Raw genomic sequence first — 15,086 nt, 5'->3', positions numbered from 1 at the left:
TATTTTACGTTCATGAAACATTGGTATGAAAATTCAGGCAACGCAAATTATTTTATTCTTGCGTCAGTATTGGTTTCACGGAAACGAGAAAGTTGGAGAGAAGGATGGAGCAGAACGTTACATATTATGATTTAAACGAATCAGATGTTTACGTGATCCGGTTCATAAATTACGTACAACGATGTGGCCTCCATTTCTTGCGGTATGATTGGTCCTGTTAAGAATTTACCAGCGACCAGATTTGCAACCGTACATCGCGTGTTAAAGCAATGCAATAAATATTTTAGATAGCCGGAGGAATCCTTCCAGCAGTAAATATCGATTTTCTGCAGAATGCTTCGACTGTTCGAGAACTGGCAGAACGAAAACGTATCGACCAGGTTGGAAAATCGCATTTTTCGAGGACAAAGAAAAATGAAAACGATGTTCAAAAAAGATAATAACTCCTGAACTTCGTCACTTTAATCTGCAGTTCTTAAAAATATGGAACATTCGCACGCGCTCTACTATAGTTCTGTTGATAAATAAATCGAAATTTTTCATGTTTGTACAATTTTTTTGCAAACAATTCAACACTTACAATTTTTTTCGTTCAGGCTGAGAATAAAATGTGTTTATCTATTCTTGTAAGTTTGTGGGGCCGCTCTTAAGAACGTTGCCGTTTCCATTTAATGTACTATTTATCAAATGAGATTGACGTGATCCGATTTCACAGCGATATCCGTTTCATGGAATACATTTTCGATCGCGTTGTGGCTAACGAATTATTTACTGCAGGAAATATGTAGATACCGCACGAATGATACGCGGCAACGTAATATATATTTCGTCGCGGATCGCGTGATCGACGCTGGATTAATAAATTTTTTAGAAGCAGACCGGGTGCACGGACCTCGTCACATCACTGACACGTTTCGAGCCGGTGCGCGGCGTTTACGTCGTCGTGCTTTCTTAGTAAATAGATCAATCAATGTAGGCGGAAATGCCGGGGCACATTATAGTAGGCACGCCGACTTCGTGCGCCACGTAAAATGCCGGCCGCTTATGACAATTTCATGCCACTTCGAGGTCTGTCAATTTAACGAAACTTCCAACTTTCAATAATTCGATGGCCGCGCGCCTCAATGACGGCACACTTTTCGCCCAATTATCCGTCATTACGACTCGAGCTCATCGAGAAAGAGAGAAATCACGTTGGCCAGTCATTTCGTTAGCCGACATCGACTTAGACTGTGCATACTGTCAAAGGTCTTTCTTTGGTGTGCTATTTTTAGCTCACTGGTTACACGAAGCGATCTTATAACAGGGAAATATGATGATAATAACGATTTTATTGCATAAAATTAAATATAACAATAGGGAAAACCCGTTTAAGTCTAAAACATATCTTCCTGCACAAAATATATACCATACAGTTTCTATTTAGGGATTTATAAACTATTTCTTCATATATCTAGTGAGAGGATTGAATTCTGTGCAAATAAAGTGTTTTGTCATACAGCAAAATCGTTATACAAAATACTTTAGCTATACAATCATCAACACTGAATCTAGCGAATGACATCGTCTCATAAAAGTAACAAAATCGAATTCGTTTAGATTTTCCCTAGTTTTCATTACACAGCTTGGATCAATAATGTAATTTATTCATGCACTCCCGATGGAAGGTTAAATTTTAAAAGTTTCTCAAGCCTATCAAATTTTAAAGTTAGAAACCGGTCGTTTTGATCATGCTGGATTTAATGTTAAGGCAGAAAAATTAACACGTCGTCATTAAACAGTTTTCACTTTCGAACTGGTCCACCACAATTGTTAAAATACACCATAAGATTATATAGAGTTATATTATATAATATTACATAAGATTATATAAAATTGTTGGCCAGAATACGCTATAAGGTGCTTATGCTCTAAGATTGGACTACAGATTCTAAGAAAATAAACAGCAGAATCATGTGCATTATCGATGCATGGATCGGTGAAACCAACGATCTTAATTGTAATGCAATCACACGAATGGGTTCCAGGAACAGGAAGTAATAATCATGTTCTGTGGAACTTCTCGCAGATGAACAATAGACACGTAGCACAATCATCATTGATTTACAACGTAGACTTCCCTACAGCTTTGCGGGACTCTTATTCACAATTTTCTTCGAACTACTGAAAGCATTAGCCTTTAAATGGCAATCGGGAGATCACTATGACTATGCAGGTATTCAGGAAGCATTCGGCGCATCATCGAAGGGAACAAAAATGTTTATGACCGACAGAGCTTTCCAATTTTCTTCGAAGAATTGAAGCATTCTGTTCTAACCGTGCAAACTGCGCTAGTTTGTGCAATGATCATCGGGAAGCAATCATCGTTTCCGTTAACTTTCCTCAATTTTCTTGGACGAAAACATGAAAAGTGTTGAATCAATGGTCAAATTAGGTACACGCGACGATAGAGATGATTTTGTATGATTCGTTTATCATGGTAATTCAATGTTACCAATTTTTATAGAGCGCGCGGGTTTGCTTGTGGAAATTAATCATTTTTCTGTTATTTTGTAATTTTATAGAATAAAAGTTTATTTTTAGAGCAAAAGCTTATTTTTCTATTACAAAATACCACCGGGAATTACAAGATGCACAAAAATGGTTACAATGGAAATTAGATATCGTTTTCACCCTGTGTCAAATTTTATCAGGAAAATAGAAAGAACACGTAAGAAGCGTTTTCTCATCGACGAATTCAGAGTCGAAGCTACGAATATTTTCTTTGAGAAATATAAAGGCGCATAAAAATTGCTTATGCCCGCTAAAGTTCCCACGCCAAAGTTAATCGGAAGTAAATTACGAGAACAATTAGGAAACTTCTTCGATGCGAACAAACAGAATTTTTACGTCGTTTTAAAGTTAATAGCAGTTTGGAAAATTATAGTTTCCGAATGTTCCTTCAGAATTCCCCACTTGATCGGCTAGCACATGACATCCTATCGATTCCCGCAGTTTTCCTTGCCTTAGAAACTTCGGTTCTTATTGATTTTGACCGGTTATTACAGGTGGATTCCGTGGGGTATAAGTCAAGGAATCTACATCCAAGTCAGGCGGGAAATGAACGAAACGCAGCTTTTTACAAGGTTGCCGGGAATCCATTTATCGAGTCGGCCCTAATCGATCCGACCGTCCGTTAATACATAGTAGCGGATGATCGAACCCGATTAAATCCTGAATCATTAATCACGTCAAGCTGAAACGTAGCTAACTCAGACGTTATCTCAGACCGCTTTCAAATCTCGACGAAGAGGCATCTATTAAAAATAAATTGTGGATGCCGCAGTGTCCAGTCTTAGAGACAGTTGACCTTACGAAGAGCTGTCGTAAAAGTTTCCAAGAACAGTGGCTATTTTAAGATCTATATTATAAGGTCAAAAACTGTGAGCCTAAGTAAATATTCATATAATAAAAATTCAGATATTCGTAAAATATTCACTCTTTCTTAGTCTTAGTCGTTATAATTGTTGGTTTTAATATATCTTCAATGAAAATAGTAAGACTGTGCTTATTTATTCGTTGGAAGTACTATTTTTCTATGAAACTTGAAATATCAATCATTGCAATGCTTTTATGCATTTATAAAAATAAATTATTACAAAACAGTTGAAACAGTAGAAAGAATAAAAGAATTTTGAAATATTAATATATTTAATAAATATATATATATAATATATATAATAAAAGTCCTAAGGATTTATCAATTTCTGGTGATAATTTTACGTATCAAAACGATCTTTCACAGTGATTAGCTACTGATATGCTAGAAAAGTCACTGACTCTCGTTGTCTGATTAGGCACAGTCCTTATCTCCTAGCGAGATCTCAATGCTCAATAAAGCAATTCTAAATCTGAGATTATCATAATTATATTAAATATAAAATGGATGCTTTCTCATTTAAAAGTTAATATTAAATGTCTCTGCGGATAAACTATATTCTCCAATTAATATAAAAATTCTCATATTACCTGGACAAAATAAAAAATGATAAATTATTGATATCTGATTTAGCACGTTTCAGACATTACCGTCACGGACGAAAGTCAATAATTCTTGCGATGCAATAAACGCATGTAAATTCTGTTTATGAAGTAAAATTGTTTAATTCATGCACAATGATAAGCGAAAATCACTCACGCTCTTTCGCACTGCTGGCTTTTCGCCGGTGCATGCTCTCCGTTTCCGGTAGTTCGATCTCCGAGCTGTTTTCCAGATAGTAAGCCGCCGGATTGCCTTTTTTGTCGCAGATACTTGCGTCGCAACCACCTTCTATGAGGACATCCCAAATCGCGTCCGGATCCTTGCAAGCTGCACAGTAATGTAACGCTGTTCTCCCTTCCTGAAGACGCGATGGACAAAATTTAATAATTTATTGCAGACTGTTACGTCAAAATTTCACTCGAAGTATGAGAGAGAAAATGAAAGAATTTATTCTGCACCACTAAAATTTGATTCAGTGATGGTTAAAGCATTAAGTGATTACAAAAAGTTTCTTAAACCATTTCTCTAATTAGAACAATTTCGTTTCTATTTCTGCGGATTATCCTATCAGATAAACATTCTTTTGCGTTTACTTAGCGCAAGCTTTTAGCAGTTTCGAAATAGTAATTTTATAAAAATCTGGCATGCGAATTTTGTGATATAAAAACATCACTCGCATACTATTTTATATGTATACGTTAATTGTGTTTAAATAAACTCGTAATATTGTATACACTGACTCGAAACAATAATAGCATCGTAGTTGCAGCAAGAACATACAGTTGTTGCAAAACACAGAAATTATTATCAATGTACGATGTTTCATTGCGAACAAATTTAAAGATTCATCAAGAATCAAAGCGTCGTACACTAAGTTAGGTCGTTAACGTGAAGATTAGGGTTCATTAACACGAAACGATGATAACGAAATAACATTTATGTCAAAAATTCAACGCGAGACAGCAGAAACGTTCAAAGAATTAAACGATGATTTGAGGAAAAAAGTTAAAAAGGAAATAAATATTTATGACAGTTGCTGTATTTGCCTATTTTGCCTAAAAATGTGCAGTCTAACAACAACAAGCCGTACCAAGCAATTTCCCACGATTCGAACGTCGTAAAATCGTTGAATTGTTGAAAGTAAAAAAGATCCAAACGCAGTCGACGCTTCCACAACGCGGTTAATTCGTCGATTACATTTAATTATAATAACGCAACCTACATACAGTGCAAATTACGGTACCGTGTTCCTGGTTACACGTATGATGGCGATCCGAGATTATGTTATACGCTGTTTGAAGACAGCGTTATGAAGACAAAACCGTGGTAAAATATAACGTTACAGTATTACTATCGCAGTTCTAGCAGTGTCACATCGAAACCATGCGAGAGGAGAGTTTATGTAAAAAAAGCAATGACTACTTGCCGCGACAAGAAATCGTGTTGCTACCAAGCCGCCGCTGCCGGGTTCATGGGGATGGTAAAAATTACGTCGCCGGTGTAGAATATGTGTTTGGAGGGAACAGCCGAGTGAACGGTATCGACGACAGTTGAATGGCGAATGTATAGAAGCCGGATCGGGATCGTGGGTGGGGAACAAAGGGGTGAGAAGCACCCTTTAACGTATCCGAGGCGCTGCCTGCGTGCGCCCGGGCACGAACTCGGATGACTGCAGGGAAGAACAGGTGGTTTACACTTTGTTATTAGCCGGGTCACGCGATGCGGGCAGGGCGACCGTCGTCCTCGTCGTCGTGGCGAAGGAAAAATGGCTTTTCGATTATTCAGGAACCAGGTATCTCGCGAGAAGCGCAAACGCCATCGTCACGATATCCCCAGACACAGGATCGGTCGATCCGCGCGGCGAAAGTAGGCGAAACTCTGTTAACTGATCGCGATCCGTTTGCTCCTACGTCTTCGTTCGTTCCATTGTGTTTTCTCTTTCCCTTCTTTCCCCATTTTTTCAGGTTAATTGTGTCACGCGCGACGGGGCGAGCACTTCGCGTGGAGTTAAATGGGGACGCGGTACGTTTAACTTCGCTGCCGCTTTCGATCGGATCTGTCTGACCCGAAACTGTTACACACTACTTTTTAATCAGTCCTCCGATCTACACGTTAACGCTAATCCTACGGGAGCGGCCAAAATGATCGGCTTCGCATTTCTTAATTTAAAAATTGCTGACATCGCGGAGACACTTTCGTGGACAATAATTGAATAAATTTCTCAACGGTAGAAGCAGTAAATTCTTCCAAATTGACACTCAGCTTGGAAACAAAAAGGGACAATTCGGGAAGAGAAGATACGATTCTATACAATTTGTGTACAATTGTATAGTTATTGATTGTCGACAACTGTAAAAACGAGCCGAGCAAGGCTCGGATAATCGTATCTCGTCTTCCTAAATTGTCCAAAAATGGACAATTTACTGTATATCGTTTTTTAACGATAAGGATATTTGATTTACTCGAACTTCGTACGATTTCAATTTTAATGTATGCTTGAATAAGAAAGTTTACCGAAAAATTTCCCAAATTAACATTTTTACAATATCAGGAATTGTGAAAGAAAACTGTCAGAGACCAGCCATTTGGACTGGTTTCGTAGTTCTAGTGTTAAGTGCAGCTTTTGATTTGGACTGTTGGATGCACCTTCACTTAAATTATATGAAAGGAATTATATGCAATCGAGATTGATAAATGATCGATATTGATTAATGATTTTTTTACTATTTTTGTTTCGTCGTTAAATGTTTAGCATTTTTTATGCAAACGAAGCTTTTCGCTTTGGATAATAGAATGTACCTACGCTTAAAAAATAGGAACATAAATGTACACACAAAATGTGCAAATTAATGGACAATTTTAATTTATTCGCGATCCTCGCAATTAATTGCAACTGTGTTAAAGTTAGATCGTCACTGGAACATTTTGATGATTCGTCTCGGTAAATTAATGTATAAAAACTTACCCTGTCTCTCTGCTGCACAGTGATAGGATAATTCTGCACGAGCCACTCGACGATGTCCTGTTGATCGTGGTAGACAGCTTTGTGGAGCAATGGCCTCCCAGCTGGATCCTTCGCGATCGCCAACTTCTTTTTAGGCTCCTCCGCGATGAGTCTTTGCGTCTCTGCTAGGGAACCTCGGGCAACTGCCTCGTGCACTTGAGAGATTTTCGTCTGAATAACGCAGAGAATTAAATTGCAAGATGTAATACGATTTCGCTGGGGATCAATGAATACCATCGTATGTGATTCTGTACTAACCAAGTAATTTGGGAGTCCTTTAAGGAAGACACGAGTTCTGAGGTCCGGCGACTGTTCACCTAACAGGCGAGCTCCGCGTCCTTCGAGAACGACATTCTCGAGTTTCTCGAATTCACCGCGTTGCAGCCACGATTTTACGAGCGTCGGGTTCATCTGCGTCTGCGAGCATTTTATCATTACTCGATCGAAAAGATTTTTATTTCACGAAGTCTAAATACGGATACAAAGAGTAATAAGGGGACGATCTTTTTTTATTTTTATAGCGTTCACAAAAAGATTTTTGAAAATTTGTATTATTTAATAAAGGTTTCCTTGAAAATGAATTTTCAAAGAGTAATCACGAGAGTAATCGATGCTGTGAATTTACGCTTTCCTCATAAAATATGAATAACTCTAATATTAAAAAGCAGTGAAAACATTCATCGAATTCGAAAACACTGTTTCGACTTATTAAAGTAATTCGGTACAGGAATAAATTATTAGTATTATTATTATATTAGTATTATTAGTATTATTAGTATATTAGTATTATTAGTATTATTATTATTATAGTATTCTGTGACGAATGCAGTCTGGGAAAATCGGATCAGATATTTTCGAAGCAAACTGAATTTTTACATTGTGAATGCGTCAAAGTTAGATCATTATTATCAGACTGTAGATTTTATGTATGTACAACGAAAGTGACTAGGTGGAATACAAAACAATGAAATTTTTCAGTTAACACTAGATTTACGGAACCCGTCAAAATGACGGGTCACTAACTTTTAAATTTACGATTATTCATATAGTAAAGATAGATTTATGTGTGTTATTTATTCAATTTATATGTTACTTATGGAAAATGTTACAATAACACCTGTTAAAAATCATAATAAATGTCTTATTGTTACTTTTATAAACTACTTTTTTTAATATAATGTTTTTTATGCTCCGTAAATCTAGTGTTAAGGAAGATATTGTTATTTTAACTCCTATCGTTTGCAATGGCTTCAGAAAATATTTCTTTCGTCGCACAAAGATCCGCAGTTTAATTACTACTTATTATCACCTGAAGCTCAAATTATCCAGTAATGACCTTTGATATCAAGAAACGTTAACACAGATCTTGAGCGCAGTAATTATCAGAAGAAATTACTCTAATCAAACGGTCATAGCTCTCGCGTCGAGAGTAATCGGACAAAGATTGCATCGTCATATTTCAAATTCAGGCTGCTATTGTACAATTTTAATGTTTGCGATAGGAATTAAATAGAAATCGTCACGGTTGTCTGTTTCGAGGTTACGCAAAAAACGTAAGCAGATCGAACGATTACACGATTACTTAAGCTATAAAGCGCATATATATGTATAACCGGCAGTGATTCAGCGTGGCGACAGATCGGCGCGATTTCACTGGGGCTTCACTTTTCCTATTGCAAAAACAGCCGGTGAATTCCCCAGTTTGTGGGTCGCGTGTTAAGTCAATTGTAACACAAACAATGTCATAAGCATAAACGATGCTATGCCGCGATGGGCCTCGTGCTTGATTTACGTCGCGAAATTCGAACGAGGAAAGGATATAGAATGAATCGAACATTTACGTGGAAATTGAGAAATTTTCATTGAAAGTTAATCAAGGATGTTTACTTCGATGGTTCTGTGAAATCATTTATGTACGCGATGCCGAAGCTCAATATGGATCTAAGTTATGTTAGCTAAGTACACGAGGGTGATAAGTGTTACAAGTTCGATCACTGCAAAAATATATTGTGACATAATGCAATATGATGTAATATAATGCCATGCGATGTAACGTATCATAATACAATACAATGTAATATAATATAATATAATATAATATAATATAATATAATATAATATAATATAATATAATATAATATAATATAATATAATATAATATAATATAATATAATATAATATAATATAATATAATATAATATAATATAATATAATATAATATAATATAATATAATATAATATAATATAATATAATATAATATAATATAACAATGGTCGCTAACAGCTCTAAAGCTACCGCGATAAATAATTAAAAAAAACATTTCACTGTGAATAATATTTCAGCAGCGTAACAGTTATTTTTTCACTTATCATTTTATCTGAATATCTAGTTCCATTATCCACGAAGGAAATGACAATAATTTGAGGTTATTTAAGGCATGCTTTACGTTCAATTTTTGATGAAGCCTAAGTTGGACATGTGGCGAATATCGACTCTGAAAGTTCGGTGAACGATTAAGTAGAAGTACGGCTATTGTACATTTATTTGTTTGATTCATGTGTAAATATTTGATAGCTCGCGATACTTCAAAAGATAGCAAGTTTTATGGAACTTTTCCAGCGTTTCATTGAATTATTTATTACTCTGAGATTGATAAAACTTCGAGTGGAGAACGTACGGTATTTGGAAACTTGGTCTTAATTGACGTGGAATACAATAGCAACCGATAGTTATCGATTAGTACAACATTGCAAAAACAGTGCCGTTTTTCTGCACGTCACGCTCTAATTTACGCCACGATTATCTTTATCAAGAGAGAACAAGCTAATGACGAGATAGCATCAGCGCGTAAAATTATACTATCATTATTTTCTTTCGAATGTTTATGGATCGTTATTTGAAGTGGAACAATAGCCGAGCGCGACAATAAATCGACAATTCATACAGTAAAGATCGCAATGAAAATGTTAAATACTATGTAAACGCAAACAGGAAAGTGTGTTTACGAAAGGAAGTCAAGGAGAATCAAAGGGGAAATAAAGGGGCTATAAAGGTTGATAGATACGATTGCCAACAAAGCGGGACTATACACATTTTCAACTTAATTCCTACGTCAATAACCAGCGATTCGCTATCAACTTTAGTTCATTACATTTTTCGTTTTACTCCTGCAAAATTCTTTTCAATTATTTCAAAAGTTTCCAGCACATCAATTCATACGATTTAAATATACAAAATTTCTGCAAGGTCGAATATCGCATTGTCCTCTAAAAATCACGAATTTCCTTTAAAATTCGTAGAAGACGAAATACAATGAACACAGTAATTAGTATAGTCGTTAGTATATTTCTCCTAATTTTCTACAATTTGCAAGACGTAATACAAAAAGCTAATACTTGTAATTTTTGTATTTCATCTTCCAAAAATAGCAAATAAGAAATCTTTCGAGTACTGAAAATTATACGTCCATTCATTCATTCCTATTAGGGGGACCGGAAAGTAATGTCGTTTTTGCGCATGTCAGTATTCCTTCTTTTTTGCATACTAATTTTTGCATACTAAAAATTTGCATACTAATTGAAAAAAGGTTGTTGATAATGAGGGTGATTACATCATTGATGGAAAATAAAAACTAGTTGAAAATTTATCTGTTTGAATTTATAATGTAAACAAACGACATAACTTTCCGGTCCCCCTAATATTAATCATTCATTTTAATTTTTGAATTGAACGATCTCGTACAATGCTGGGTGCATCTGAATGTAACGACGGCCATTTGACGACCACATGCACTAGATCAACAAAGTGAATACCATTCGACAATGTCATCCTAGCTGTACATGAACATCTGGACACTAATTTCCTCAATTTCACCATCCGAAACTCTGATGAAATTAACACTGGCCGCGCGACGATCCGGCAGATCGTTTCGAAATCTGCACTCGCATACTCAGCGTTACGCGGCGGGGCTTTACGCGGCGGCCGTTTAATAAAATATGAAATCGATACGTAACGGGTGCATATGAATGTAAAAAAATCGTTGCAGTGCTGGCGAAGCGAGGTGCATAGGAAACCGGTGAAGAAAACCGTGTGTGCACCGTGCGTCCGAGCGATCTGCGATCCCGCCGGTGGTGTGCGGTTCGACGTTGCGATCGTCCTCGAGGCGCGGCGTTACCTGATCGGCTTTTGGTTCACGGTACTGTTATCATAGCGGGCTGACAATTGGGAGAACGCATCGTTGCGAAACGTGAAACGAGAACGAACCAAACGCGCCGGTGTCTGGTTTGCGACGGGCGGTGCGCGACACGAGGAAGCGTCCCGCGTCGAATGAAGTCGATGCGGAGAGCGTCGCGACGCCACCTACGGTCTCTTTTTTTTCCGTAGACACCGCATCGGGTCATCGGAACTGGACACCGGCAAGAATGAGGAAGCGAGAGGAGGCCGGCTTCGTTTTTCCCCTGGGCTCGCGCAAACAAACAAAATCGATCGCTCGGCTCGGGGGGGAAGGGCGAGAGAAAAGATCGACGTCACCATCGATCCAGAGTTCTGAAAGTTCACACAGTGACGTTGTCCTGTGCAATGTGATACCAGGCCTGGGCACATTAGAGATCCCGTTGTTTGAAATATGAGCCGTTTATTTTGAAAGTGGCATAAGTCACTTTGTTGTTAAGTCGATGTATTTAAGGGTTTGCGTTTTAACACGTTTAAAAATATGGATGCTAACTTTCGAGAAGATTTACTTGTATTTGTTATCTCAGGATACTGATATTTTTCTCAGTATAAATAATTTCGTATGAACATTAAAAAATCACCACTTTTCATTACGGTAAAGTGACTTATGCCACTTTCAAAATAAACGGCTCATATCGTTTCGAATAACGTGCTATTTTATACCATTGTTCTTCTCGTGCCTGCGATCCCTTCTGAAATAGCGTTATGCGAAATATTGCTTCGAATAACGCGTTACTTTATTTTACAATTATTTGAAATCATTGCCAAGTGAAATTTTATGTTTCGAGCTGGTTTGCAGCTGTTCGTTCCAAGGAAATTGTTGTGAAGAGTTCATAAAGCGAAATCTTTTCGTTGGTTATTATTTTCAACGTTGTTTCTTTTGGCTAGTCTGAAATAAGGGATAAAAATCGAGCAATTAAGTGCACAAGGTTAAAGCAGCGTGCCAAGCAAGAAAAAACGGCGATTGGATAGGAATCGTGGAAAGGCTATAAAAACATGGCGAATCCTTGAATATCACCGTCACTCGGACTGAAGAACACGCGCGAGGCCAGTCGGGCCACGTGAACCTTCTCCAGGTGAACCCCGGCGGATCGGACCGTATTTGCGCGCAATCAAGAAATTCTGAATGCGCGAAACACGAGCCGGTGTTTGTGCAAAATAGAACCAAAGTCGAACGACGAGGTCGTTTTATGCCGATACAAGTATTCGTAGAACGACGCGACACTGTACACTAATCTATTGCGAATAAATCAAACGTAATATCATTAGGAAATATTTAGCGAACTTGTTGAACATTCGTGCGAGTCAGAATAAGCAAAAATTCTCTACTGCGGAGACGAATTTATTTCAGGTATAAAATGTTATTGAAGAAACAGAAGAATTTATTTAAAATGTTTTTTTTAAAAGAAAGGTTCAATTTATTTAAAATGTTTCTTAAGAAATGGAAGGATTTATTTAAAGACTGAAATGTTATTTAAGGAATAAAATGTTTCTCAAGAAATGGTAGAATTTGTTTAAGGAATAAAATGTTAATCAAGAGATAGACGAATTTATACAAAAAATGTTACTTAAAAAGTAGAAGAATTTATTTAAGGAAGAATTAAATGAATCGTTTAAAATTAAGAGGCGTAGTTAAAATGATTTCTAGAGGACGATTAATTAAAGAAATGAAATATTTAGAAAATTTTACTGAAGTATTTACCTTCAATTTGTGTGTGTGTGTGTGTGTGTGTGTGTGTGTGTGTGTGTTCATTTATCTTTCCTACGACAATTTAGTATCGTCGTGTTGTTATACGTAGACGTTTATCGGAAACTCTTCCACAAAAATAGTTGTTTAAACAAGTTGTTTAATTTGCTAATTGTAGAAGAATGGAATTTTCATGAATGTTATCTAGCAAGAATTTATTCCGTCGAACGGAAGTATTGACATCGATAACCAGGTAAAATATTGGAAGAAATAAGTAAAATGGAAAAGTCCTGTTGTCGATTCTTAATTGGATAAACATTAGAATCTGTAGTGGTTTCACGATCGAAAGGATGTTTCTTCTTGAATCGTTCGACACCTGTCGGAAAGATCGATTAGAGTAATTCTATAAAAACCAGGAAGCACCTAGCTACATTATGCAAGCGAACATAATTGTTCCAACTCTGACATAACAAAGGGGCATGTGTCATGTTATAAGTGAAATAATTATTCGAATCGGTTCGTATTTCAATATATGCACATATATTTCCCGTTGTTTGTGGAAATGTGAGCGCGCTCATTTACGGAACCGAGTCTGTATGCGTGTCATTGACACAGGGGAATCCCGGCATGTGTTTTTTTTTCGATTCTAGATGCCTGTAGGCGATTATTTCGTGTAGTCATTTACCTCTTTTACTGTGCTTAACCTGTTGACATGCTGATGGCTTACGAAGCAACCACAGAAATTGCGTGGTATCAAAGCAATTTAATTGATAAAACCGACGTTAATTAGTCTTTCAATCATTTCGTTTGTTCGATAATCCAAAATAAGGCTTGACAAATTCAAATTGGTGACACTAATTGCTCCGGCGTTTCCCAGATTCTAGACCAAAATACATTTAATCAGTGCAGGTTTCATTCCTAAGCACAGATAATTAAAACGTAGATGACGCGACAATCAAGTATTAATTGAGAACAATAGATATTTCGTCAATTTTCTTTCATTTGTTCAAGAAATCTCAGAAGAGATTTTTAATGTGCAAGTGATATTTTTCAAGAAAGAAAACGTGTAAACTACCTGTAATGTTAGATTTCGCAATTCATTCAACATTTTTATACTTGAAAACAGTTGTAATCTTATATTCGGTAGTTTCTTGATTAGTTCTTCCCTTTCAGTCTCGTACAGTTTTCGCTTTCATAGGAACGTTTGCATATATATTATTGCTTTTGTTACTCATATAAGTAAGAGATACACCTAGATTATAATGATCTTATCTTATGCGATTTATGGTAATTATGAAATCTGCAGAATAATTATCGTAATAACATCACGGTTTATCCGTCATCTTCATAAGAAGAATGAAAGCATTACTTCCTTTTCGTAACGCTTAGATCTTTAATTGAGTTCGGATTATCATCGCACTTTATTAACTTTTTATGTTCCCGTTGACGTAATCAATAATTCCCTCGATTTATTGTGTTAACATCGGTATCGGTGTATATCCAATTCTGTGCATGTGTGTGTGTGTCGATTGTAACGCAATTTTGTTTTGTATTACGTCTTTCTGACGTATGTTAAACATTGATTTATTAATTCAAAATCATTTCGTTGACCGCGTAAGATCTAGTTTAGACCGTGTAATGGAGCAACGACACATCGACCACGTTACAACGTTTTACGTCGGTCTGTAATTTACCGAGAAACGTGTACAGTCGTCGGGGAAAACTTCGCTTAAATACCCCCTATCAAAGCGATTTAATCGTCGACGGTTTAACTTGCAATCGCGATCGCGTAGATTTCTCAGCGCCGATCGAAACGATAGCAATTTCCACAGCGTAACAGAAACCGAAAATTTCGAATCGGGTCACATCATTAAACACGAACTGATAACAACGGGATCAATTAGTAGATAAAGAATACAGTTGTTCCCGTTTTTAACGAGAAAGGCTGATTAACTGCGCGATTCTTCCATTACCGAAATAAGTATCCAATAAAAATCATATATGTAATCAGAACGAAAAGTAATCGGTTCTTAAGAGACAAGCACAAGGTTGTGAACTAAATTAGATACAAGGTTTTCACATACATACGTATGAATGTATAAAATTATTTCATTTTGATAAACAAGAAAGATAGTCTAATTAT

At 36.6% G+C, this 15,086-nt stretch overlaps 1 protein-coding gene across 5 annotated transcripts in view; it reads right to left on the bottom strand.

The window, feature by feature from the left end:
• LOC117225099 (uncharacterized) overlaps positions 1-15,086 on the bottom strand; it is a 31,397-nt gene that overhangs the window by 15,475 nt on the left and 836 nt on the right. For 2 of the 5 annotated variants that reach the window (XR_013033219.1, XM_076521290.1), the window contains exons 2-4: positions 7,284-7,442; positions 6,987-7,196; positions 4,178-4,379 (exon numbers count right to left, since the gene is read on the bottom strand). Coding sequence is in view for 1 of the 5 variants with exons in the window: in XM_076521290.1 (XP_076377405.1) it covers positions 4,178-4,379; positions 6,987-7,196; positions 7,284-7,442 (571 nt within the window). In the remaining 4 variants the exon portion in view is untranslated. Of the gene's footprint in view, positions 1-4,177; positions 4,380-5,111; positions 5,255-5,443; positions 5,663-6,986; positions 7,197-7,283; positions 7,443-11,200; positions 11,361-15,086 lie in introns of those variants that run through there. The other 3 variants (XR_013033220.1, XR_013033221.1, XR_013033222.1) reach the window with 3 other exon arrangements.

This window comes from Megalopta genalis, chromosome 4 (assembly GCF_051020955.1).
Source record: "Megalopta genalis isolate 19385.01 chromosome 4, iyMegGena1_principal, whole genome shotgun sequence".
Lineage (NCBI taxonomy): Eukaryota > Metazoa > Arthropoda > Insecta > Hymenoptera > Halictidae > Megalopta > Megalopta genalis.
Note: the sequence above shows the minus strand (reverse complement) of the source record. Positions and strands in the feature narration are given on the sequence as shown.